A 22,990-nucleotide genomic window follows, 5' to 3' on the forward strand; every position below is an offset into this window, starting at 1 on the left:
TCCTTTCTAGCACCTCAGAAAGAGACCAAGCCCCAAGCCCACTCTGCCCCACCTGTCATGGAGGGCTCTTCTGCTGCCAGGGAAGGAGCTTACCTCCAGCGCGGGCTCCCTCAGCCCCAGCCCGAGCAGCCTCTGCAGTGACCCTCTGACCAGCAAGGCAGGGGGATGGCACAGCCTCGGGAGTGGCTCCAGAGCCATCCACCATGGACCCTCGACCCCAAGACCCACCCTCTCCCAGGAGGCACAGACCCCTCAGAAGGGTGGTGGCAGGGTCCCCCAATAGGCTGTGGCTCTGCCTCTTGCCCGTTTGCCTCCTAGACTCTTGCCAGCGCGCAGCACTCAGGAGGAAAGTTGCTAGGCTGGCCGGGCAGGTCTGCCTCAGCAGTAACAGGACACAGGAGGACGCAGGGCAGGCGGTGTGTTAACCCCTTCCTGCTGCCTCCAGGAGGGCGGGGCATTCAGAGACAGTCCTGCCTGCTGGTGATCCCCCAGGGTGCAGATCTGGAGCCAGGGACCTACTCCCATCCCACAGTGAGTTAACCCTTCCCTTACCTCCTCAACAGGAAACAGGGGTGGGGGCTTCCCAACACCCCCACCACACCACACCCCTCCTCCTCTAGAGGACATTAAAGTGGAGGGCAGGACCATTCCCTGGGGCTGTCCCTTTGTGGGCTTCTAGCCGGCTTCCTCAGCCACTCTGAGGGGCTTCAGGACTCTCCAACTGAGCACCCTGCCCTCTCTGAACCTCCTTCTCTCAGGTCTCAACTGGAGGGTGCTGGAGGCCATGAGGTCATTATCAGAAACACCAAATGTGAATATGAGGGGCTTTGAGCCACTCCTGAGTCTCCCACCCACACCTGTCTTGCCCCATCAGCACATCAGACCACAAGCCCCTCTGCCACAGTTCAGGGAGTGATCCTCCAATCTCAGGAGCCTGTGGCCCACTCCACACAGGAGCCCTGCCCACATGGGTGTCACCCTTAGAAAACCCTGTGGTGCTGGGTCTGATCAGGGACCTCAGCTCATTTCACATCCTCTATACAGGGAAGGTAGTGTGAAGTCAGGCCAGCTGCTTTAACATAAAGCGGGGAGAAAACAGATTCCAGAATCTCTGGCTGAAGACAAAGGGGTCTGCCCTCCAGGGTCTAGGAGGTGTGGTAGTGTCTTCTTGGGGACTGGACTCTGAGGCCAGCTGAGGTGGGAGATCTCAAGGAGCCAGGTCCCATGGGCTCTGCTTCTCCTAATCTCACACTTTATCACACTTGGTGATGACACTTTGGAAGACCTGGCTCCAAGAAGCATGATCCTTTTTAGAACCAAGACAGACTGGCGCAGGAACTACGAAAGTGACACTATCTGTCCTGTCACCTGATTTCATTCCTTGTCCTGCTACCAATTTGTGCTTCTGTTCATGCTCTCTATATTACCTCCCGGGTGGGGATGGCTCCAGGAGCAGGGCAGAGGGGAATCAGGGGGCAGGTGGGCCATGGGAGCACCTGGGCCATGAGCTGACCTCACTGAGATCCAACACCAAGACACAGAGGCACAGGGGAAGTGGTAGAAGCCTAAAGGTTCTTTATTAACTTATCAGCCAGTTTCCCAGGAGGATACATGGGCCCGAGAGTCAGCTGCAGAGATGCAAAGATTCCTCAGCGTTCTTTATGGGGCTGAGCTCGTCAGCCAAGATCATCAGGTCAGTCACTAGGACATTCAGCAGTTCAAAGACCTGGAAGAACAGGACAGATGTCACAGGCAAGGGCTTGCTCTGTGGAGACCTGACAGAAAGGTAGCTATTAGTCAAGAGATGCTAGAAGAGATGGAAAGAGGAGAACCAAGTTCAAGAGTTTCTATAGAGTTTCTGTTTTTTGCAAACAGTTTTATTTTTCAGACCTACTGGGGGAGGTAATCCTGCTCCGGGGGCTCTGGGAGCCTACAGATGTTAAAAGGGCAACTCCAGAGAGCCCAGGGAGCAGCACCCATTAGCCCCTCAAGGGTGGGGCTGGGCTCAGTCTCAATTCCACTCCTACCTCCCTGGAGGCCAATTTGTCTTCCTGTAAGATCATAGATGCAGATACTGAAAGGAGTCCAAGACTGTCCCCCACTAGGCTGGACCACACAAGCCTAAGCAATTTGATTTTTAATATCAAAGAGCTAAGGAAGAGTTTGCCCCATGAGTTCTCAGAGCCCTTTAATTCCTTTCTAGACCCCATTGATCATCGGAAATCTCAGTAACGTCACCAGCAGCAATTGGAACTTCTGATCAAATGAAATCTGGAGTGTTACCACAGTGCACAGTGATGTAAGCCTCACTCCCAACTGTCCACATCAGAGGAAGAGAAAGCACCACTACAGACTCGCTGACACAGCCAGCTGGCTTTGTGGCCGTCCCTCCCAAGCAACAATAACAAAAAAGAAAACAGAACCTAGAACCTAGGACCCGCTGCTTAAAAACAGATCACGATGAAGGCTTTCCTGTGGATGTACCCCTGCTACAGTGTGAATGTGACCTGTTCCCCTCTGAAATTTGATTCCCAGTGTAAAGGTGTTGAGAGGTGGTGGGACTTAAGTCACTACACTCCACCCTCGAGAAGGCATAATGTCTTTAGGAGCATGAGAGTTCTAAGCCCAATATGGCGGTGCCTGTGATCCCAACTGCCTAGAAGACTGAGGCAGGAGGATCACAAGTTGGAGGCCAGTCTCAGCAACTTAGGAAGACCCTGTCTCATTTTTTTTTTTTTAATAAAAGGGGCTATGGATGCAGCTCAGTGGTAGAATGCTTGCCTAGTGTGACCAAAAGCCCTGGGTTTTCCCAGTACTGGGGGGTGTGTGAGCTCTCTTAGGACTGGATTGGTTATAAATGAGACTCCTGTATTTTGCCTTCTTGCCCTTTGGCTTTCCACCATGAGTTGAAGCAGCGAGGCCCTTGCTGGCACCAGGTTCTTAGACTGCCCAGTCTTCAGACTGTGAATCAAAAATGAACTTTTTTCTTTGTAAGTCACCCAGTCTGTGGCACTTTGTTATAGCAATAGAGAGATAAAGATGATCCTGTGTAGTTTTCTCCCAAGGAACCTGTCTGCCAGAGTGCGCATAAAGGCAGCGGTAGAAGTGGCAGAAAGAGAAGTGCTTCCTTGTTCTCTGTTCCCTTGGAGTCTGTTTCCTGACAGCAGCCAGAAGGACCTTCTAAAGCCTAAGCCATACCATGTTGCTCCTCCATTCAAGATACTGTGTGATTTCTCAGTCTCTCAGAGAAAATCCTGAGTCCTCCCAATAGGCAACAAAGTCCCATGTGGCCACCCCATGTGCCTGCCAGTGGCCTACTCCGCTGGCCTGCTCCCTCCAATGCAAGAGTTGCTTCCTCTGCCTAGGACACATTTCTAGCTACCCTTCACCCTTCTTCAAGCCTTTCTATGGTGTCACCTTCTCAGGGAGGCCCCTGCCCCTGGCCGACCCCGATTCGTGGTCTTTGTCACAGTGCTCATCTCCTGACACGCACGCAGGAGGGCAGCCTTACACTCTAGGATGCCCCTCATGAGGCAGCTCTGCCTCCATCACTGATGGAGCAGGAGCTCATTTGGGGAATAAATGGAATGAATGACGCAGGGGGAGGGAGTGTGGGGGAGGGGAGGCTGGCTACTGGGCTCCTCCCTTCACCTCTGTGTGCATCCTCCGCATATATTTCTCCTTGACCAGGGGATCTATGGGTTCGTGGGAAGGAACGGTGCTGTCAGGGGCAGGGTCGTCGGAGGAAAGCCTGTCCCGACTTGAAGATTTCAGTATTTTCTTGTCATCCTTTGCCTTCTGCTTCTTGCTGTTGATGCGGTCCTGCTTGGAGAGACGGAGACACACACACAGCCTTCAGGAGCTCCCAAGGTAGGGCGGGTAGGTTTTCCACATCGGTTCCCTGGGAGCTGGGCCTTGTGCTGGAGAGACCTCCAGGTTCCTGCCGCCCCTTGGACGCCCTCCCCAGACCCCAGACCGTGTTCCACATGCCTCTTTCCCTGCCACCCTGGCTCCTTTTTTGTCCTCTTTGTCTCTGATTCCCAGTTGCTTCTTTTCCTGCATTGCTCCTTTCCGGCCATCTGTCTCCTTCCCAATTTTCCCAGCTGTCGTCTTCACTTCCGTGATGGGAGGTGATTTTCGATCTAAGGGGAGTGAATGGAAGAACTTGTAGCAGGCCCCCTGCGGTCTAGCTGACAACACAGGCCTGTGAGGGGGCTGGGAATGAGACAGAAAAGCAAAGGGTGAGGCTTTGAACCCTCTTCTCAGAGGCTTGGAGAGAATTCCCATAGGTTGAGAGCAGAGGCAGGCACCACTTCCCTGAGCTCCTTTATTCAGGCATGTGACCTTGTGGTACAAGATTGTGGGGCAGGGGCAGAAGGCCTAGGTTCTAGCCCCAGCTCCACCATGCCCCACGTATGGCCACAGACAGGTCATTTAAATTTTGGGGACTCTTCCTGCAAACTTGGGGGACTTGAATGAAGGCGATCATTAAGGTAGCTTCTAAGCCCCAAATCCTGGCAGCAGACAGAGGATACCATATGCCCATTCCATGGCCCAACCTAGCAGAGTGCCCACCACAGGGTTACAAATAGCCAAGATACAACTGCTGTCTGGGTAGAGTGCTGGGGAAGACTACTTGTGCTGCTCAGTGTCTGACCTTGCTCTTCTGGAACATCCAAATAGACAGTCTCCTTCTCAGGCAGGCCTAGCAGAACCCTTAGCCACAGGGAGTGGCTCACCAGGCTGTCAATTACATCTCGCCACAGCTGCAAACTAGAGGGCAAGATGTGTTGGAGAAAAACCACCACTCCCCACTTGTCCTTGAATCTGCAGAGTCTTAGGTGACTCCCTTCAAAGACCTTAGTGCCAGGAACTACCATGGAAATGCCATGCCACCAAGCAGACGGCATCCTCACCAGTACTGTGCCAGTGCTCAGATGGGAGTCTGGCTTCCCTGGGGCAGCAGCCAAGAAAAGATGGCCCAGGACTGGGGTTGGAGGCCTCCCTGAATCCCGTCCTACTTCAGCATCTAAACTATAGTTTGGGGCTACAGTTAGGCTTGGGCCCACCCCACTGGAGGGTCTGAGCCTTGCAAGAGTTTTTTAGCATGAGGCTCCTGGGGCTGTATTCTGAGAGCCTTGCAAAAGGCCCCCATGCCCACCCAAGCAGCTGCCAGGCAAGAGAGAAGTGAAGCTTTTACTGGGATCTCCTTTTTTCATTCTTCTACTCATTGAGAAGGAACAAGAGGAGGAGGAGGAGGACAAGGCAAGGTATGTACTCTGCAGCACTTATTCCCCAGGGAGCAGAGGCAGCTGTGGAACTGCTGTGGCAAGTCCTAGAACATTCTTCAGCAATCTGAATTTAAGGGATGTTCAGCCCCTTCAGTCCAAGAACTCCCTGACAAATGTCACCAAGGGAAGAGGGACATGGGGAGGGGGGGCTACCACAGCTGGTGCAGGAGGTTGGACTGCAATGGCTTCTGCTCCTGGCACAGCTCCAAGGCTGCCTTGTTGAGGCTGATCAGGGCATCCTCTTTCTGGTGGTCTTCTGGGAGCTTCATCACTGCCTGGTGAGGGGCATGAGCACCATGGGCAACTATTCTGCCCTGGTACGATGGGGGTTCCTGTATCATCTAGTGATGAGACAGGTGGCTGAAGAATCAGGAGCCATGAACTCTAAGGTGCCTTTTGTGGCACCTGGAACCTCCCCCAGAAATCTGTCATGAACCCCTTCTCTGAGGTTTGCCAGGTCACAGAAGGAGCTCTTCCTATACCAAAGCTTCCTGAGGATCCCAGGGGAAAAAACTGTGTCAAAAGATCACTTTTTCTGGGCCCTTGGAAGGTTCACTCACTCTGCCCATGAGGTGATGGAGCTAATTGGTTTGGGGCAAGGAGCAGTGTGCCCAGCTGTCCAGGGCCATTCTCCACTAATCCCTTCCAGGTCTGAGACACACCTTTCTGAATTCCTTCAGGCAGAGGTTCCACTCAGTCAGGGGGACACCTGGTGGCTCGCAAGGGCTCCATGTGCTATCCACCTCTGGGATCTCCACCAGGATCTCCTCCATGATGCTCTTCCTCTGTGAAATCTTGGTCCCCACTCTAGTCTTCTGGAACGTGGAGTAATCTCGAAAGTTGCTGTGGGCCTCATTCTCATGCCGGGATGGTTGAGGCTCCCTGACTGGGTTCCTGAAGTTTGTCATGTTGTCCACATTTGACGACTCCTTCTCCAGATGGGCAGATGGGGTCACTGGCACCCTGGGGCTCAGGTGCTCTTCCTCACCTGCCCGGGCTTCCTCAGACTTGGCAGACAGGATCCTGCACTGGTTCCACAGTTGATGCAGGTTTTGTACCACATGGTGCTGGTAATACAGCTGCAGCAGAGGAGCCGGAAGACAGCAGAGAGTGAGTGGCTGAGGCCAGGGGGACTCCCCCTCCCACTCCCCCTCCAGCCTTCAATTTAAAACTTTTTTTTTTTGGGGGGGGACTTCCAAGAAAGTCTGGGTTTGGATGAAAGAGTCTGTGAGGCCCTGTCCCTACCAAGCACCCACTTACTAGCTATCTCGGGCACATTCCCTAATCTGTCTGGGTCTCAGTTTCCTCAGTATAAAATGAGGATATAAGAGTACCCACATCTTATCATAGGACTGGTGTAAGGAGAAAGTGAGTTACTTGTGTCTGGCACACAGATGGGTTTGGTCCCAAAACTGCCCAGGGCACACGTGGTGCCACCCCGTACGTGAGGATTCCTATGGCAGAACAACTCCTCCTCAGTGAGATAGGCATCCACGGGTGAAGGCATGCGCTCCGGGGTCTGGATCCCCCTCAGCAGCTCCTGCAGCACATCCTTCGCTATGGAGACTGCATCATGAGTGGCCAGCTTGCTCTGAGGAAGGGAAAGTGGCATAAGGTGGCAGCCCAGGCTCCCAGCACCCATGCAAACTTGAAGGAAGCCAGATCCCTGGGACTGTGGCTTCCTCGGGTCGAAATTCCTGCTATTATCTATCTTACACACGTACCTGTCCCAAGCCTCAAAACTCTTTTGGTCTTCCCACACCTCCTTGTTCCCTAACAGGATACAAAGGGTCCAGAGGAGGCCACTCCTGGGGGACAGCTGCTCCTGAATGGTATCTGGATTTCCCCAAGATGAAGCAGAAGGGACACTTCTGAGAACTGGGGGTGGCAGTTCCCAGTTCCCATCTCATACTTACTAGGATGTCAGCTTATGGGGTGGGGTGTTGAGGTAAGCTATTTAAATTGTCATCTCTGGTTTGGAAGTCTTGTCTGTTAAATGCCACTCCACTGCACAGTACCAGACAGCAGTGAACAAAAGACAGCATTGGCACAGAGGGTCACATGATCTGTTTGCACTCCAGGGAATACCCTGCGCAGTCTGCGTCTTAAGGCACCGTTTCATCTCTCACTCAGTCGGGGCCCTGCGTGGCTGCTGCGAGCAGCCCCTCCTCTAGCCTGCCTGCCTCATCTTCTATACACAAAACTCTGGAAAGTATTTAAGCAAGAGTAGGTACCCGTTTGTGAAAAATTAACTTCTTGGGTTGGGAGAAATAAGATCCTTCCAGGCACAGCCAGAAAGAACACCAGAGTAACCTATCTGATGTCCCCAGGGGCCAACGTTCCAGGTCCCTTACCTCCAGCAACTTCCTCTCATCCTTAAAAATGTCCTGGGCCAGGGAGACTGCGTGGAGGTTGACCTGCAGGAGCGCCCCTCCCAGTAGGGTGGGATGAGTTTTGAACTCCCAACATTCCCTGAAGATGCCAGCACTCGAAGACTTAAAGAAGAAGGTGAAGTTTTTCGTTTCCCCAGGCAGAATCACACCTGGGAGGTAGAGACAGGTTTCCAAGGAGGAGGTGCTAGTTGAGCCCTAAGTTCACAGGTAGAAGTTTAACTAAGCCCTAAGCTAAACACATGCGGTTAACTAAGGTCCAGGTCTGGTGACCAACCATCCTGGTTGGCCCAGGACTGAGAGGATTCTTGAAATATGTGACTTTGAGCTTGAAATCTTGGAATGTTCTAGGCAAGCAGGGATACTTGGTGATCCTAGCCCCAGGCCTATGCATGTAGATAACTGAGCCCCTAGAATATTCCTGCTCCCAAGTGGCTCACCTTCCTGTGTTCTCAAGAGACCCATCACTCTCAACAGATAGAAATAGTTAGACCACACTGGTCACAGAAGAAACAGGAGGGACAAGCTTGGGAGTTGGGGCTCCAGCTTGTGGTAGCTGGGTACTAACTAGATGTTGGTGTCTCCCAGACACGGAGCCAGTGAGGAGGGAAGCTTCTAGGTACCTTCCCGGATGTTAAAGTAAAACTGCTGCATCCTGTCTCTCTTCAAGTGTTGGAAAGAGTCCAGCTGGGGCAGCCGTCGCCAATCGTACCAAATGGCCACAGTGCCATTATTGACCACAGTCAGCTCTGAAGATGTTTTCTCCCCTTCAAGGGTTTCGAAAGTCAATCGAACACCAATTCCTATTTGCCTCTGGGGAAGGAGGAGACACAAGGGTGGTCTAGGCTGGAGGCCCTGGCTTAGGGTGACCATTTCCTCCCAGTTTGCCTGTGACTTCTCTTGGCTTAACAACCAAAGTCCCATGTTTCAGGCGTCCAGGGCCCATAGCCTCAAAGTAGTGTCATACCCCAAGAGTGGCTGTCTCTGAGGTCACTATCAATAATACAAAGAGAATTTCTACCCCATGAACATTTCTGCTCCTTAACATTAGAATAATATTTTGGAACTTTCTGGAAGTCCCATCTCTGTGAGTTTGTTTATTTACCTGGTGGGTCAGGGTACAAAGTAGGTAGCTTGTGATTTTATTCTTGCTCAAGTAAGTGTTGCTGTTAACATTTTCAGACATGCTGAGTATGACCAGATAAAAACCCAAAATAGGAGACCATGAAGGCTCCTTATGAATGTCACAGTCACCTTGGACCTGCACCCATGAAAGTCCCTTCCAGTAGGTGAGTGAGGGTGAGGCAGTTTTACCTTGTCCTGCGGGTTGCTGCCTCTGATCCAGCAAGCTGGCTTCCCACAGAATAGCAGTGAAGGGCCGAGAACAGGCATAGAGACCGAATCAGGGCAGTTGTCCACTAAGTCTCTGTAAAAATCAAGGACTTATTCACCTGTAGGCCGCACACTCAGGCCACATGGAACCCATGGAGATGACTGCCAAGCAGTCTGGGGACATGACTGGCTGTGCCTTGCAGTACAGTGTGATCAGTCCTGCTCCAGCCTAGCTTCTTCCCAGGCCCTCCTGCCAGAGCCCTTCTCTTTGAACAGCAATGGGAGGGGCTGGAAGGCCCTTTTAACCTGGAAACCCCCACCCAAGTTGTTAGAAAAGAGCAGATGGCAACAGAAAAGCTAGCACAGGTGTTGCGAAGCCTATGGCTAGCGGAGTGGGTGGAGCCACTAGTGAGGCAGGCATGGAGACACCCTGATTGCAGGGAGAGAAGCCTGCCATTCAGTACTTGTGGCCACCCAGGGAAGCCACACTCTTCAGCCTCCTCCCTGGGGTGCAGGCCCCACTCACAAGCGCACTTTGTCTTCAGGGGGGCTTTCCAGGAGCCTTTCAAACACTGTACGGTCTTCCACCGTGACAGATGAGAATGGCTGCCCTCGGCCCACCACCTCCAGGCCATCAATATCCTCAGAGGGACAGAGAAAGGACACATTAGCTGACTGAAGACAGGTACCACCCCAAGGGACCTCACACTGGGCTTGGAGGCTCTCCAACCTGCTGGCTAAAATCCAGCTCAGCCAGGATACTCTGTAGCTCCTTGCGTCTGTAGATTAGAAACAGACTCCGATCCCAGGTATAGCGGTACCACGCATCCTTCTGGGCTGGCAGTCCTAAAGTGGGGTCCAAGAACACTCAGCAGGGCTGCTGTCACACCCCCTTCCCCATCCACTATTCAAGGCCCATGAAAACACCCATTTGACACCATTTCTGAAAAAGGTGAAAAACTACAGTTTTCCTGGGGCAGCCAGACTCCTGCCCCAGAGCTCCCCAGAAGCCCTGGAGATCCTAGGAGATTAGTTTCCAAAGAGCCAAATCTTCGGTTTACAATAAGAAGAACAAGAGCAGCTACCTTTTACTGACAATGAGCCAGAATTTCTTAATGTGCATAACTCATGTCTCCTCTTTAACCCTCTCACAATGCTATCATGAGTATTCTGCAAATAGGGACCTGAGGGCCAGAGGGTCAAATTCCTTAAGGGAATTCAGAAACCCAACCCAGCAGGGATCTCAACCCAGGCAGGCAGGCAAGCTCTCAAACAGGGCTGCAAACAGAACACCACAAACCACACAAGCCAGCCATGGGTCAGATCAAATGTCCTTGATGCCATACTGCAAAGGTAAAGAGATAAGCTTCATCCTAGTAATATAGTCTATTTAATTCAATATGTCAAAACTATTATTATTATTTTGATTAGCTGAATTTTGATTATTGTTACTGCTTTATTTGTGAAATACTCACAGACTTACAGAAAAGCAGGGAGTATAGGCAAATCCTCATTCCTACACCATGGGGGGAGAAATAACTGACCAAACACCTCTTACCCCAGAATACTTTTATTTGGTGTGTGGTGGGGTACAGATAGTAAGGATTAAACCCAGAGTACTCTACCACTGAGCTACAATACTAGCACTTTTTATTTCTTTTTCTGTGATAGAATCTTGTTAAATTGCTGAGGTTGGCCTCCAACTTGCAATCCTCCTGCCTCAGCCTTCTGAGTTGCTGGGATTACAAGCATTTGCCACTGTGCCCAACTGCCTCAAAATATTTCTGTGTGCATTTCCTAAAGCAAGGACATTCCCCCTTGGGATCACACTCCACAGTGAAATCAAGGAGCTGACCTTAATAGATAACTCACATCTTACTCTCCCTCCCCATTCAAGTTTCGACAACATTCAGACTCCATACATCCAGCAGTCATGTCACGTCAATCTTCTGTCTGGAACATTCCTCGGTCTTCCTTTAACTCTCTTGACCTTGACACTTCTGGGTGTTGTAAAGCAGTCCCTCTGTTTGAGTTTATCCACTATTTCCTCACAAATGGATTCATATTGTACATCTTCAGTACTTTTTTCCCTTTTGCATAATGACAGAACAAAAGTTGGGGGAAGCTGTTCCCCTGAGGGCATCTAGGCTGGAAGAACCCCGCCACACACACCCAGGCACTCAGCCAGGATCTTCCTTAAAATCCCTTGCACCATCCTGAAACGTGCTGGGCGTGTGTGATTCCGGGGCGAGTTTCCACCAGCCTAATTCCCCAGGAGACTGAACATCACCGCAAATCCATCAGGTCAGGAAAAATCTAGAGGGAGGCCCTTGCGACTGGCAGCACAGCTGTGTTGAGCAGCATCTTTTTAATCACCTTCTGGCCCAGAGATCCGGCTGGAACGTGGATCCAGCCGTGTCCCATGGGTCACTAGGGCTGCCACCATCCTTTCCTCATGGAAATGTCCTGGAGGGTGCTGGCTCCAGGAGGTGTGAGAGCCCATCCTTACTCGGGCTGCTCTCTGCTCCTCCTCAACCCGGTAGCCCCAAGCCCGCCCGGCACATGGATTATCAAAGCTATTATCATTCCACCATGTAATCAATATAAAACTTATTAATAAAATATACTTTTTCAAACTAGTCTTCAAAACCCGGGGTGTGTAGGTTGGGTGTAGTTGTGGCAGGCCTGTAATCCCAGTTGACTTGAGAGGTTAAGGCAAGAAAAATCCCAAGGTCAAGGTTAGGCTGGGCAATACAGCAGGACTCTTGTCTCAAAATAAAAAAATAAAAAGGGCAGGGATGTAGTTTAGTGGTAGAGTACCCCTGGCTTCAATTCCCAGACCCAAAATAAATAAATAAATAAACAAATATTTTTTAAAAACTACGAAAGAAAGCAAGCAAGCTGAGTGCAGTTACACCAACAGGGTGCTTTCACTCCGTAGACCAGCCATATTCCAGATGCTCACGGCTGCCAGTGCCTGGAGGCTGCCACACTAGATAGCACAGCTCTATGGCCCTCACTCCCACCTTGCCCTTTCTGTGATTTCTATCAGGTGTTGAAGGCAGAACTAAACCTCAGGAAGGGTGGGGTCTTGCCCAAGATCACACTGAACCAGGCTTTGGTCCCAGGTCTACCTCAGAGCGTGGCCATGTTGGTCGCACCACACTGCCCTGCTTCCCGTGCCAGGTACCAGAAGCCAGGTGGTTCACAGCCCTGCTGCTCACCTGTTTCCACCTGGATGGACCGGGGCTTCCTGATTCGAGCAATGGGTTCCACGAAGCCATGCTGAGTTTTTGTTTTGGTTATGACCAGACCTGTCATCTCATCTCCCAAGTATTCCAGTGGACTCCAGAACACACTGGTATCCTTATAGCTCTGGTAAGGAAAGAGAGGACAATGAAGTTAAGTCAGTGCCTCAGCTGGCAGCTTGTGGGGGCCTGGGAAAACAGGCACCACAGACTTTTCTCTGAGGAACCTGTTGCTGCCCTGACGGCAAAAGTACCCACTTTCTTGTTTGCAGGATGCCCTGCGGTAGCCTCTACTGACCCCAGAAAGATAATGTAAGCTGGTCCAGGTGCTGGTACTCACTGATGGGGAGTTCAAAGGCAGGAGACTAAGCCTCTAGGAGACAAACACTAGAACTCATAGTAACTCAGTGACAAACTGACTACTGGCGACCACCACAGGCTTAATTATTTAATTGAACAGTCCACAAACATCCACTAACAAAATTTAGTAAAGGTCCCAAGGGCTTTGCAATGCTTTGCAATGCACAGATTATTTTCTCCCCAAGTATGCAACCTGAAACAAGTCATTTCTGAGTCCCAACCCCTGACCCCATAGCCCAGCACCGGGCACTTGGGAATGGCCGCCCTTACTTTCCCATCATGTTGTGTTGGAAGTATCCGGTCAATGAGCTCCCGCTCCTCCTGGATCTGTCTGTAGGTGTCCCCGGAGTGCATCAGCAGCTCACTGACAGGCTTCTTCAGATGCTCTTAAGAGTAGGAGGCAAGAATGCAGCTATTAGAATGCACCAAATCGGAACAAATGGGCCCTGGAACTACACAGGGCAGCTGGGCTGGCCAGCCTGATTATAGGACCAATAAACTAAGATTTAGGAGCAGCAAGCTTTTGGGAATGAACAGCACAAATGTGGTCATCATCCAGGATCTGGACAGGTGGGGGGAAAGAAAACACACACACACACACACACACACACACACACACACACCAGAGCCTTCGAGCCAAATGGAGACCAGGCAGGAGCCCTGTCCACTCTGCTCACCACTAAGGGCTTCCTGCTGCTTCTTTCGCAGGGTGATGTGACGCTGCCAATTTTTCAGAAAGTTCTGCTGAGGAGGTGAGACCCAGGGATGTCGCTTCTCTTCCTTCGGGTCTTTCTGCTGTGGTTCTTCCTTAGCTGAGATGAGGGTCATCAGACTGGGCGGGATGTGGATCAGCTCAGCCAGCTGAAAGGACAACGTGAGCACATGGAAAGCGGTGAGTCGGCCCAGGCCGAAGTTTCCAGACACCTAGGTTCTACCATTGTCCTGTTCTGCTGAGAATCCCTCTTTAGGACTGCAGGGTGGCAAGTGACAGAAAACAAATCAGAACCTGGAGGCTTTGGGATCAGGCGTCAGCCCCTCCCTTCTTTCCTCCAAAAGGAACCTTGGTTCTGAGGTTGCAATCATCTTTCAGCATGGCCTCTTCCTCACAACTGATGCTAACTGGCACTTTTGCCCAGGGAGATGGAGCTGTTTTTACATGTCCCCATGCCCCTTAGCACCTGCCCAATGAAAGCAAAGTATCTAAGCAACAGAGAAGCACTGCATGATGAGGAGGTCACTCAGGGAGCAGTGGTAAGCCACCTTCCTCCACCACGGAACTGGGGAGAGCAGCACAGAGTGGCAGAGAGCAATGAGCTGGGCCCTGCATCCCAGTGCCTTGGTGGCTTGGCCTATATACACCCATGTCCTCTCCCCCTTCAGGTACGTGAGGCAACATCTGTAGCCTGAGAGCAAATCCCTGACTTCAGCTGACACCAGCTTCAACTGGCTTTTGGGACTTGTAACCAAAGTATCTAAACTACCCTGGGGGAGGGTCAATGATTATCTCAGACTTGAGGCCCAGAGATTGGTTTGACTCTTTAGTCCAGGTCCTGCTTGAGTCTCCAGCAGGGAGACTAAAGTGGCTTTGGTGACTTCTCTGAGCCAGGACACAAACGAACCTGGGTGTTCCCTCTAGCAATCGCAATTCTCTTAAAGTCCTGGAGACTCCCCAAGATGTGGTGAGGCAGGATCTGATCACTGCCATCAAAGTGGTCACCTGGACCTGGGGGGAAAAGAGGGGTGGAAAAAGACAAACTATAGGTAGCTGGTGTGACCTACCCAAGGGGCTGCCTTTCTAATGGGGATCCGGCTTTCTTTCAAAGTTGACCCTTGAATTCAAAGCCCGGGGGTTCCAGGGTCAAGACTGATCATACCAGAGTAGTCGAGGGGCTTTGTGGCTACTTCTGGATTAGCAGGATGTGCTACTAAGTGGCAGATCTTCCTCCTAGTATCCTTGGGTTTGGGTTTGCGGATGATAAATTTCTGGGAAATGAAAGGCTTGTCCTCTGTTTCGGGAAGGCGAGGACTGTGTTGCTAAAAAGAAACCAAAGAGAGAATTCCACCTGAGAGGAGGCAGTAGAAGAGCAGTACCATCTTCTCTGCCCTGGTTCTTGGTGGAATTCCTGAGGGCTGACCAGTGTGTTTCCCCAGCTCTGTCCAGGAATCGCCGATGTAACAGACAAGAGGCAGAAATGTTTGGAAGGAAAAAATATCTTGATGACTCCAGACAGTTCAGGTGAGAAGTGGCTGCCTCTTTCAGGAAAGGCCTGGGGTTGGGGATCAGCAGCTTCATCTAGATCTCTTTTTCTGAGTCATCCCATTTTCCCATCTGTGAGATGGGGATAGTGTCACGTCCCCTCTGGGAAGCAAGGTATGGCATCATCTTGTCTCCTGTGGTTCTACATGAATCTCAGAAATGGGAAAACAGCTGGGCGCGGTCACAGGCTCAACTCAAGAGGCTGAGGCAGGAAGATTACGGATTCAAAGCCAGCCTCAGCAATTTAGTGAGGCCCTGTCTCTAAATTTAAAAAAATATATAAAACAGGGCTAGGGATGTGGCTCAGTGGTTAAGCATCCCTGGATTTAATCCCTGGTACCACAAAAGAAAAGAAAATAGAAAAGAAATGTTAAAACAAACAGCACAGTAAAATCCTTTAGATGGTAAAGTGAATAGAATTTGTGTTCAATGGATTTTTCCCATACCACAAAATGCCCCTGTGAGTAGCGGGCTACTGGAGAGACCTTGGCATGGCTGATGTTCTAGGTTACACAGGCTGGTAGCAAAGTGTCAGCAGCAAGGGACCCATGCACTTTATCCTTACCTTCTTTAAGTCTTCCTTCTTGATGGCTAAGGCAAGAATGTCATCTCCTTGTAGGACATTGCTCACGGGCTCAGGCTCCTCCTGGATGGGGGGTGTGGGCTGTTCAGGTGCCTTGGCCCGCTTCTTTTCTGAAAAGAAGCAAAAAATTGGAAGTGCTCAAAGAGCTTTCTGTACATATAACTATATAAATAAAATTACAAATCCTGGACTAGGAGTGCAGCTCAGTGGTAGGGTGCTTGCCCAGCGTGTGCGAGGCAGCTAGGCCCTGGATTCAATTCCAACACTGCAAAAATAAAGTAAACAAATCAATAAATCCATATTAGACTGCATGGTAAAGGCAGAGCTGGCCACCTGGACAGGATAGCAGAGGCTGCCAAGATGGTCTGGATAGCACTTGGCTGGGGCGGGGTGGGAGTTCTCTCCTGGGGGAGGTCCTACCCACTCCCCCAAGCTGGCCCTAGTGGCTGAGACTTCTGTAGCCAGAACTGAGATTAAAAAAAAAATATATATATATTCCATTTCTGCTTGTGTTATTTACAAGTTGGACAACCTTGGTGCATATTGCCTGACCTCTCTGGGCCTCCCTCCGTCTTCCATATGTGAAAAGAGGAAAATGGACTAAATCAGTGGTTCCTAAATGTCTGCCTCAGAATCTTCTGGGGAGTTTGACAATTACAGCTTCCTGGGTACTGCTTGCCTGGCCTTAGAGAGCTGTCATTTTTCTTTCTTTCTTTCTTTTTTTTTTTAAACTCAAGGGAGTTTTATAAATTAAATCCTGGGATTCTGATGCCCAGTGCTTTGGGACACCTGGGCTAGCTGTTTTCTTAGCCTCTTCCAGAGCTGGCACTGGTCTGTTCTGTATGAAGGCATCAGTTTCTCAAGACACTGGTTAAAATGCAGATGCTCTGGGGGGGGGGGGAGCAGAACATGCACCTCTGACCATCTGTTTCATATTATTTCATTTAAAAATGTGGAGCAGCTTCTTTGTGCTAGGAACTGTGTTGGGTTCTGGGGAGAAACAGCAGGTGTCTTCAAAGGACACACAGCTCATGAGAGACAAGGCTGCCACCTGAGCTGGGGCACTAGGGGGCATCCAGGGGTCCACTGGGTCTGTGGCATGGTCGGGAGAGGCTTCCCAAGGAGGCGATGTTTAAACTGAGGGGGAGAGATGGAGCCCAGTCAGACGAGGGAAATGGAGCTTGGGAAGAGACATTCCAAGGAGCAGCAGGAAGCGGGCTGGGGGCAGGAGGAAAGGGAGCCCCGCTCTGGAAGGCAGCTCGTGTGTTTTAAAATAGCTGGAGCGCAGCGAGGTGGGAGGCAGGAAGCAGAACAGGAGAGGGAAGCAGGAGTCCACCATGAAGAGTTGAGCCAGGCAGAGGACTTTACATTGTGGTCCACAGCAAGGCAGCGGGGATGGGCCAGGATATCTAGAAGCCAACTGCAATAATGAAGTGGTTGACGGTGACAGGGGCTCACAGGACTGGAACAAAGTGGAGAGACTGAAGTGTGCATCTCTCCGGTGGCTACTGGGACACGCTACATGGACATCACATGGGACAGAAGAGGGGCACTCTCTGACCAGGATGCTGCCTGCCTTCCAAGACCTGGCACAAATGTGTTGAGTGTACTGCTTGTTTCTCTGGCTGGTAACCCCGTCCTTTCCCCTCTGGTTCTGAACTGTTTGAAGTAAGGCCCTACACAAAACAATCACAAGAAAACCTAAGCCCTGACTTCAGGGCATTTAAAACAAAATTTGGTTTTATCTACAGTTCTCTAAGTATCCTAATCTTTAAGAGACTATAGCACTAAAATATCAAGGCAAGGGTGTTGGCTGACAAAATCAAACTACCTTTTAAGAGATGTCTACATAGTTGATGGGGTGAGGGGTGGGGAAAGAAAAGCCAGAATCATTCCAAACATAACTCTGAATTCTGCCCATCAGCCGCAGCCCACGTCCTCCACTGCAGGGTCTGCAGGAGTTCATGACATCCACACAGACAGGCCTGAGCAGCTCAACCTGAGCTTAGGCCTGATCTGCCTCCATGCGCGGAGATGCAGCATGGGGTTTTGATTTCTACTTCTCTCCCTTCTACACAAACACACCAAAGCTGGTGGCAGCCCACAAGAAAATTAGAACCAGCTGAAAGTCTGCTTTTGTAAATATGTTGGTATCATTCATCTTTTTCAGGACATCTGTTTTTTCTGCCCATCACCTTGGTTGGTCTACATCTTCCTAAGGGATTACATTCTCCAGATGGTGTTTTTCTCTGGTGGCTATAGCATCACCACGTGTACATACAAACTATCAACGCTGCTGAAGATTTCTGGGGGCCCAACCCCCATCCCTTGGAGTGATACAGAAACTAATCCTTCATGTTTGGTTGAGATTGAAGTAGTCAGTGAGACTCGGGTCTGAAGTTTTTCTGAGAAAGCTATCTTGATGCAGTTCAATAGGGCTCTGTTACTGTACACCGCCAGGAAAGGGTGTGTTTCAGTTAATAAAATGGCCATGAAAATGAGATATATATTTTAAAGTTAAATTCATCCTAGAGGTGGATCCAAGGACCTTCAATGTGTTATAAATGATGGATGAGATGATATAAAAGGTTATGATATGGCTTCTCCTGTTGAGGGACTGAAAGATGAGTCAGACGGTAACACAAAGCAATCACAAAACACAAGAGCCTGCCTGAGAAGCCCAGCCAAGAGGTCTGCTTAGGCATCAGAGAAGAACAGAGCCCTGAGGGTCACAGAATTGAAGGCTCTCAAGAAGGTTTGGAGGAACAGTTGCAGAGACAGCTTCCCATGATCCTGAGAACATGGAGGGGGCACATGTGGAGCAGTAAAGAGGCCTGGGGGTGTAGCGCTTGCCTAGCATGTGTGAGGCCCTGGGCTCGATCCCCAGCACTGCAAGAAACAAACACAGAAAGGAGATGTTCCAGGTAAGGCCCCGTCTGAGCTCGGCAGCAGCAGGGATGAACAGGCAAGTGTGGGACATGGTAACAAAGAAGCCCTGCTGGGGAGGTGGGGTGCTGCTGGGGATGAAGGAAGCCAGGGCAAGGCGGCTCTGTGAAGCATGGCTCTGGCATCTACCCTCTGGTCCAGGAGAGTGAGCTGATGACAGTGGCATTTAGAATGATCCATGTCAGAGCGGGATGGAGGGGAGCCAGATGGACTGCAGGGAGACCAGGGAGGAAGCATGAGCCTCCAGGGGGCTTTTTGAGGCCTGCTGCAGGATGCCCTGTGGTGGAGTAAGTCACTACTGAACCCATGCAGGCCCAGCTCTTTCCTCTTCTTTCTTCTGGAAATGTCGGCTGAGTGGGGCCACTGGTAAGACACAGAGTGGCCTTTCTCTGCTCTTCCTGAAAGCCTGAGCGGTCAAAGACACCTGCCTTCTTGCCGATGGCAGTCAAGGGACACCTCTGTTAGAGCAAGGAGACTGGAAATGAAGCCCTTAGGCTGGGAGTAGGGATGGGAGAGGAACTAAAGAAGGAGAATTAACCTGAACTCCATTCTTGGCTTGTTTTACCTAAATGTTATTGTTTCCAAGTGCTGATTAAAGCCTGTGGGAAATTCTGACCTCAGGGTTGCACTGGGGGAAATCAAGGCAGGAGCTGTCCCTACCAGGGTAGAGCTATAATTGGTGGGGGAGGGGGACATGGTGTGACCAGGAGTCTTCCGTGTTTCTTAGAACAAGACCAGGGAGAAATCCGGGACTCAAAGGGCTCCCAGGTCCCTAAACAGGTTTCCAGTTGCCACATTTGCTTGTCTTTTTGCTTGTGATTCACAGACCTTGAGAAACAGCACTAGATTATGAGATTATATTTGTTCATTGGCTGCAGCTGCATTATATGGGAGAAAGTACCATCTTACTACATTTGAGGCTTCCCTGAGAACATTCTGGAAAAAAGAAATCTTGCATGTTAATAACTCCCCTCTCCATACCAGGGATTGAACTCAGGATGCTTAGCCACTGAGCCACATCCCCAGTCCTTTCTATATCTTATTTTGAGACAGGGTCTCACTGAGTTTCTTAGGGCCTTGTTAAGTTGCTGAGGCTGGTTTGAACTCGAGATCCTCCTGCCTCAGCCTCCCAAGCTACTGGGATTACAGACATGCACCATGGTTCTGGAAACCGCGTTAAAACACTCTTTTTCTCCCTCCTCATTCTGGTGCATGTTCTTAGCTTAAGGGCTATTTTACAAATGAAACTTTCCCCTTATTAAAAACAGATATGCAGTGAAAAATCTTTGTTTACAGCAGGAGTTCAAGTCTGATTAAGATGGTGCAGAAACAGGAGAGCAGGAGGCAGTGGCTGGGAAAGCCCTTGACTGCCCTTGGGAAAGCAAACCAGGTATTTTTTTTCCCCTCTCTCTTAACTATTAGAAAGTATGTCATGAAACAGCATCAGCCTTTTATACTATGAAGAAGCATAAAAGAAAGCTATACTGAAAAGCAACGAGGCTCTTGTTAGTTTTCTGGGCTTCCTGGGGGACCCTACTGCGCGCAGGCCTGCCCCTCTCCTTGCACTGAGCTTTTGACACAACGGCGGAGGCTGGGTCCCCCGGGGCCTACAAGAGCACACCCAGACTTTCTGACCTCGCCTGTAAAGGCCTTTTATGGCCTGGTCCCTGCCTACCAGCACAGCCTCCTCAGGCGCCCATGTTCATAAATCTCTCTAGACCTAGAGAAACTAACCATTCCTTTTTTTTTCTTCTTTCTTTTCCTTTTGGATCTGCCATAAATGTCACCTTCTTCAGAAAACCTTTCCCCCTTAACTCTACCATCCCAAGTCTGGGTCAGGGGCTGAGCCCCCTTAATCCTCCTGGGCACTAACATCCCAGCCTCTATACTTCTGCATTGTCTGAATCCTCCTCCAGGTCCTCTCTAGAGGGCTGGGGTCATACACTTCAGACTGAGGGAGGATAGAAGAAATAGAAGACAAGTAGAAAAGAGATAAAAGGAAGGAAAACAAGACTGTGGCTTTAGTCTGAAAGCTTTGGTTAAAGTTTCTCATACCTTTTCTCCCCAGGCCCATATCCCTGTAGGCCTGGCCCTCCCCAGTCTAGTTTTTCCCCAGGCCTTTCACTCCCAAATTTCTGGTCTGGCTACAAATATTCTCTCACAATCTTAAATCTACTACAAATTCACTTGCTTATGAAAATTGCCTTGTATAACGTACTTTTAGAACAGATTAAACAAATGGAGACATATTTTAAGAAACCTACAGAATAGGGTACTTTTCAAACACTATCTGTCAATCAATTAGAGGAGACAGCATCAACATGAAGATCCTGAGAACTGAAAGACCACCACAAATCGTCTTGTGATTTCCAGGCTAACACCATCCTCACAAACCTTTCCATGCCCACCCACCCTCAAGTTCCCTTTAAAAGAAGAGCCCCAGCAGTCTATGGTGGTACACACTTATAAACCTAGCAACTCAGGAGTCTGAGGCAGGAGGATCACAAGTTCAAGGTCAGCCTCAGCAACTAAGTGAGGCCTTAAGCAACTTAGCAAGACCCTCTCTCAAAATAAAATAAAAAGGGCTGAGGACTTAGCTCAGTGGTAAAGTGCTTGCTTAATATGTGTGAAGCTCTGGGTTCAATCCCCAGTACCAGGGGCAGAGTTGGTGAGGGTGGAGGGGCCCGATACCCCAAAAGGCCATCTCACTCTCAAGATAGCCCACATCTCCTTTGAATGTGTACTCCTTGCTTTCCTATCTAAATCTCTACTGTGCCTCTGACACATCTTGAAATTCTTTTCTATGACAATTATGAAGGACCCCTTCATCCTGAGTTGAGGTTCCCCTCTAGAAATTCTTCAGACCCCTGCCAGTAACATTATCAATACCCTTGTTGCCCAGCACAGTGTCCACATAGAGCAGGTCCTGGATAAATGAAAACAGGGCTGAGGATGCGTCTCAGTGGTAGAGCACTTGCCTAGCAAGCATCCACCCTGGGTTTGATCCCCAGCACCACAAGACAAAACAACAACAAAGGGCAGGGCAAAGATGGAGTGAATTGCAAAGGGGAACTTGTCCCTGGGGGTCAGTCTGTTGTCAGGAAACCTGTGGCTCTCTCACCAGCAACCAGAGGGTAACTACAGTCAGGAAGCAGTCACTCCAGGTTAAACAAGCTGGACAAGTGTCATATGGCTGGAAAGGTCATGTGGTAGAAAAAGGCAGTCCCAGAACTACAGGGGTTAAGCACTTCTTTGGGTTTTTCCAGCAGGACTCTGAGGTGCAATCCCCACCCCTAGACACCCATCAAGGTGGTTTCTTGCACTCCTGAATTCCTCTTCCCAAGGACGGCTTTTCCTGTCCCCTCTGGCCTTAAACTCTTCCCTGGCACCTCATCTAGTCTAGGGATCCTACCTCCAGTGTGCCATCGTATGATATGGTTAGAGGTGGAGTCCTGTCCAAGACATGTCCCTAACCACTCATCCCAGAAGCCTCCCTATGAATCCCCCCCTTGCTGTGTCCCCACCCCCAAGACCCAGTGTGCGGGGCTTCCTCCCTTGGGAAGTCTCCAACGTGTCCCTCATGGTTAGGGTTCCTATGTGCTGGACCCCATTTCCCAGTGGTCTTCACTCCCATCCTCCAGGCCCCCTGTCCTGAACCCCGGGGTCTCAAGCCTCCCTGTCGGGTTCTCCTGAGCACCTAAGGCAGCCAGTGCCAACCTTTCATGTTCTCCGGGGGCTCCACGAACTTGCTCGGTATTTTGGTGCGGGACTCCTTCTTGGAACTCCTCATGGTACGGTCCCCTGCTACAGAGGGGCTCTGTGCCTCCGGGCCCGGAGACCGCGGGGCTGTGAGGTCTCTCCCCACGCCCTCTCCCGCCAGCGGCCGCCGCGGCGTCCATAGCAACCAGCGGCCCGCGCGGCTGCGCGCACCTACCGTACAGCTTGGGCGGGGACTGCTTGTTAGCCACTTTCTTCATCGTGCCGCGCCTGCGCGTCCGCCATAGGCGAGCTCCGGCGCTCTGACCGGAGAAGGCCTGGGCCGACTCGTGACGTCACGGCAGCGTGGGCGAGCGCGGTGACGTCACCTGCCAGCCTCGGGCCTTTGCGCGCGGGGACAGTTCTTCTGAGGCCCTGCTGATAAGCCGGGGATGGCTTCCCTTTGGCCTTCTGTCCCTTCCCAAGTGAGCCAAGCTTTTACCCCGACTTGGGGTCCAAGGAGATGCTGTCCTTGATTCCCCAGTTAAAAGTAGCCCTTCTCTGTCATCTCAAATTTATACACCCACCTGCTGTCTCTGCTGCTTCTTTTGTCAGAGTCCTAACGCGTTTTGGAGTTATCTTGTTCCTGAGGATGTCTGTGGTCACATTCGCTGCCAGAATGTCAGCTCCATAAGAGCAGGACCGCCTGACCCTTCCTCAAACCCCAAATTTAGCACAGAGCAGTTGCTCAGTAACTGTGTCCAATGATGAATGAAGGCTCTAGAGCCAAACGGAACTGGGTTCCTATCCGAACCTTGCCTGATTGCTAGCTGTGTGTTCATGGGCCAGCCCCTTGACCTCTCTGAGTCACTTGTTTTCTTCACTTA

At 50.7% G+C, this 22,990-nt stretch overlaps 1 protein-coding gene across 7 annotated transcripts; it reads right to left on the reverse strand.

The window, feature by feature from the left end:
• Positions 1–1,580: 1,580 nt before the first annotated feature.
• Positions 1,581–22,459, reverse strand: MYCBPAP (MYCBP associated protein). 7 transcript variants are annotated; one of them, XM_081272979.1, is made up of 19 exons: positions 22,342–22,459; positions 15,444–15,571; positions 14,496–14,655; positions 14,241–14,344; positions 13,299–13,482; positions 12,892–13,007; positions 12,238–12,388; positions 9,744–9,859; positions 9,540–9,655; positions 8,996–9,107; positions 8,305–8,494; positions 7,646–7,833; positions 6,736–6,882; positions 5,954–6,370; positions 5,445–5,566; positions 4,658–4,773; positions 3,991–4,142; positions 3,652–3,822; positions 1,581–1,726 (listed from the first exon to the last, which is right to left on the reverse strand). In XM_081272979.1, exons 1-19 carry the CDS (start codon positions 22,382–22,384, stop codon positions 1,625–1,627), a joined length of 2,835 nt encoding a protein of 944 aa, XP_081129105.1. In that variant the 5' UTR covers positions 22,385–22,459; the 3' UTR covers positions 1,581–1,624. The 7 variants fall into 7 exon arrangements, with proteins under 7 accessions (XP_081129105.1, XP_081129104.1, XP_081129107.1 ...); XM_081272978.1 differs by lacking the exon at positions 22,342–22,459 and adding an exon at positions 22,125–22,316; XM_081272981.1 differs by lacking the exons at positions 14,241–14,344; positions 14,496–14,655; positions 22,342–22,459 and adding an exon at positions 22,125–22,316.
• Positions 22,460–22,990: the final 531 nt, after the last annotated feature.

Source organism: Spermophilus citellus (assembly GCF_964194105.1).
Source record: "Spermophilus citellus genome assembly, chromosome: 17".
NCBI lineage: Eukaryota > Metazoa > Chordata > Mammalia > Rodentia > Sciuridae > Spermophilus > Spermophilus citellus.

Coding starts and splice junctions, on each gene's coding strand:
- MYCBPAP (XM_081272978.1), bottom strand. CDS start 22,197: ATGAGGAGTTCCAAGAAGGAGTCCCGCACCAAAATACCGAGCAAGTTC. Junction 14,345..14,495: donor AAAGCCCCTCGACTACTCTG/GTATGATCAGTC, acceptor TTTTCCCCCCAG/GTCCAGGTGACCACTTTGAT. Junction 3,823..3,990: donor CCAGGGTGGCAGGGAAAGAG/GCATGTGGAACA, acceptor CTCTCCAAGCAG/GACCGCATCAACAGCAAGAA.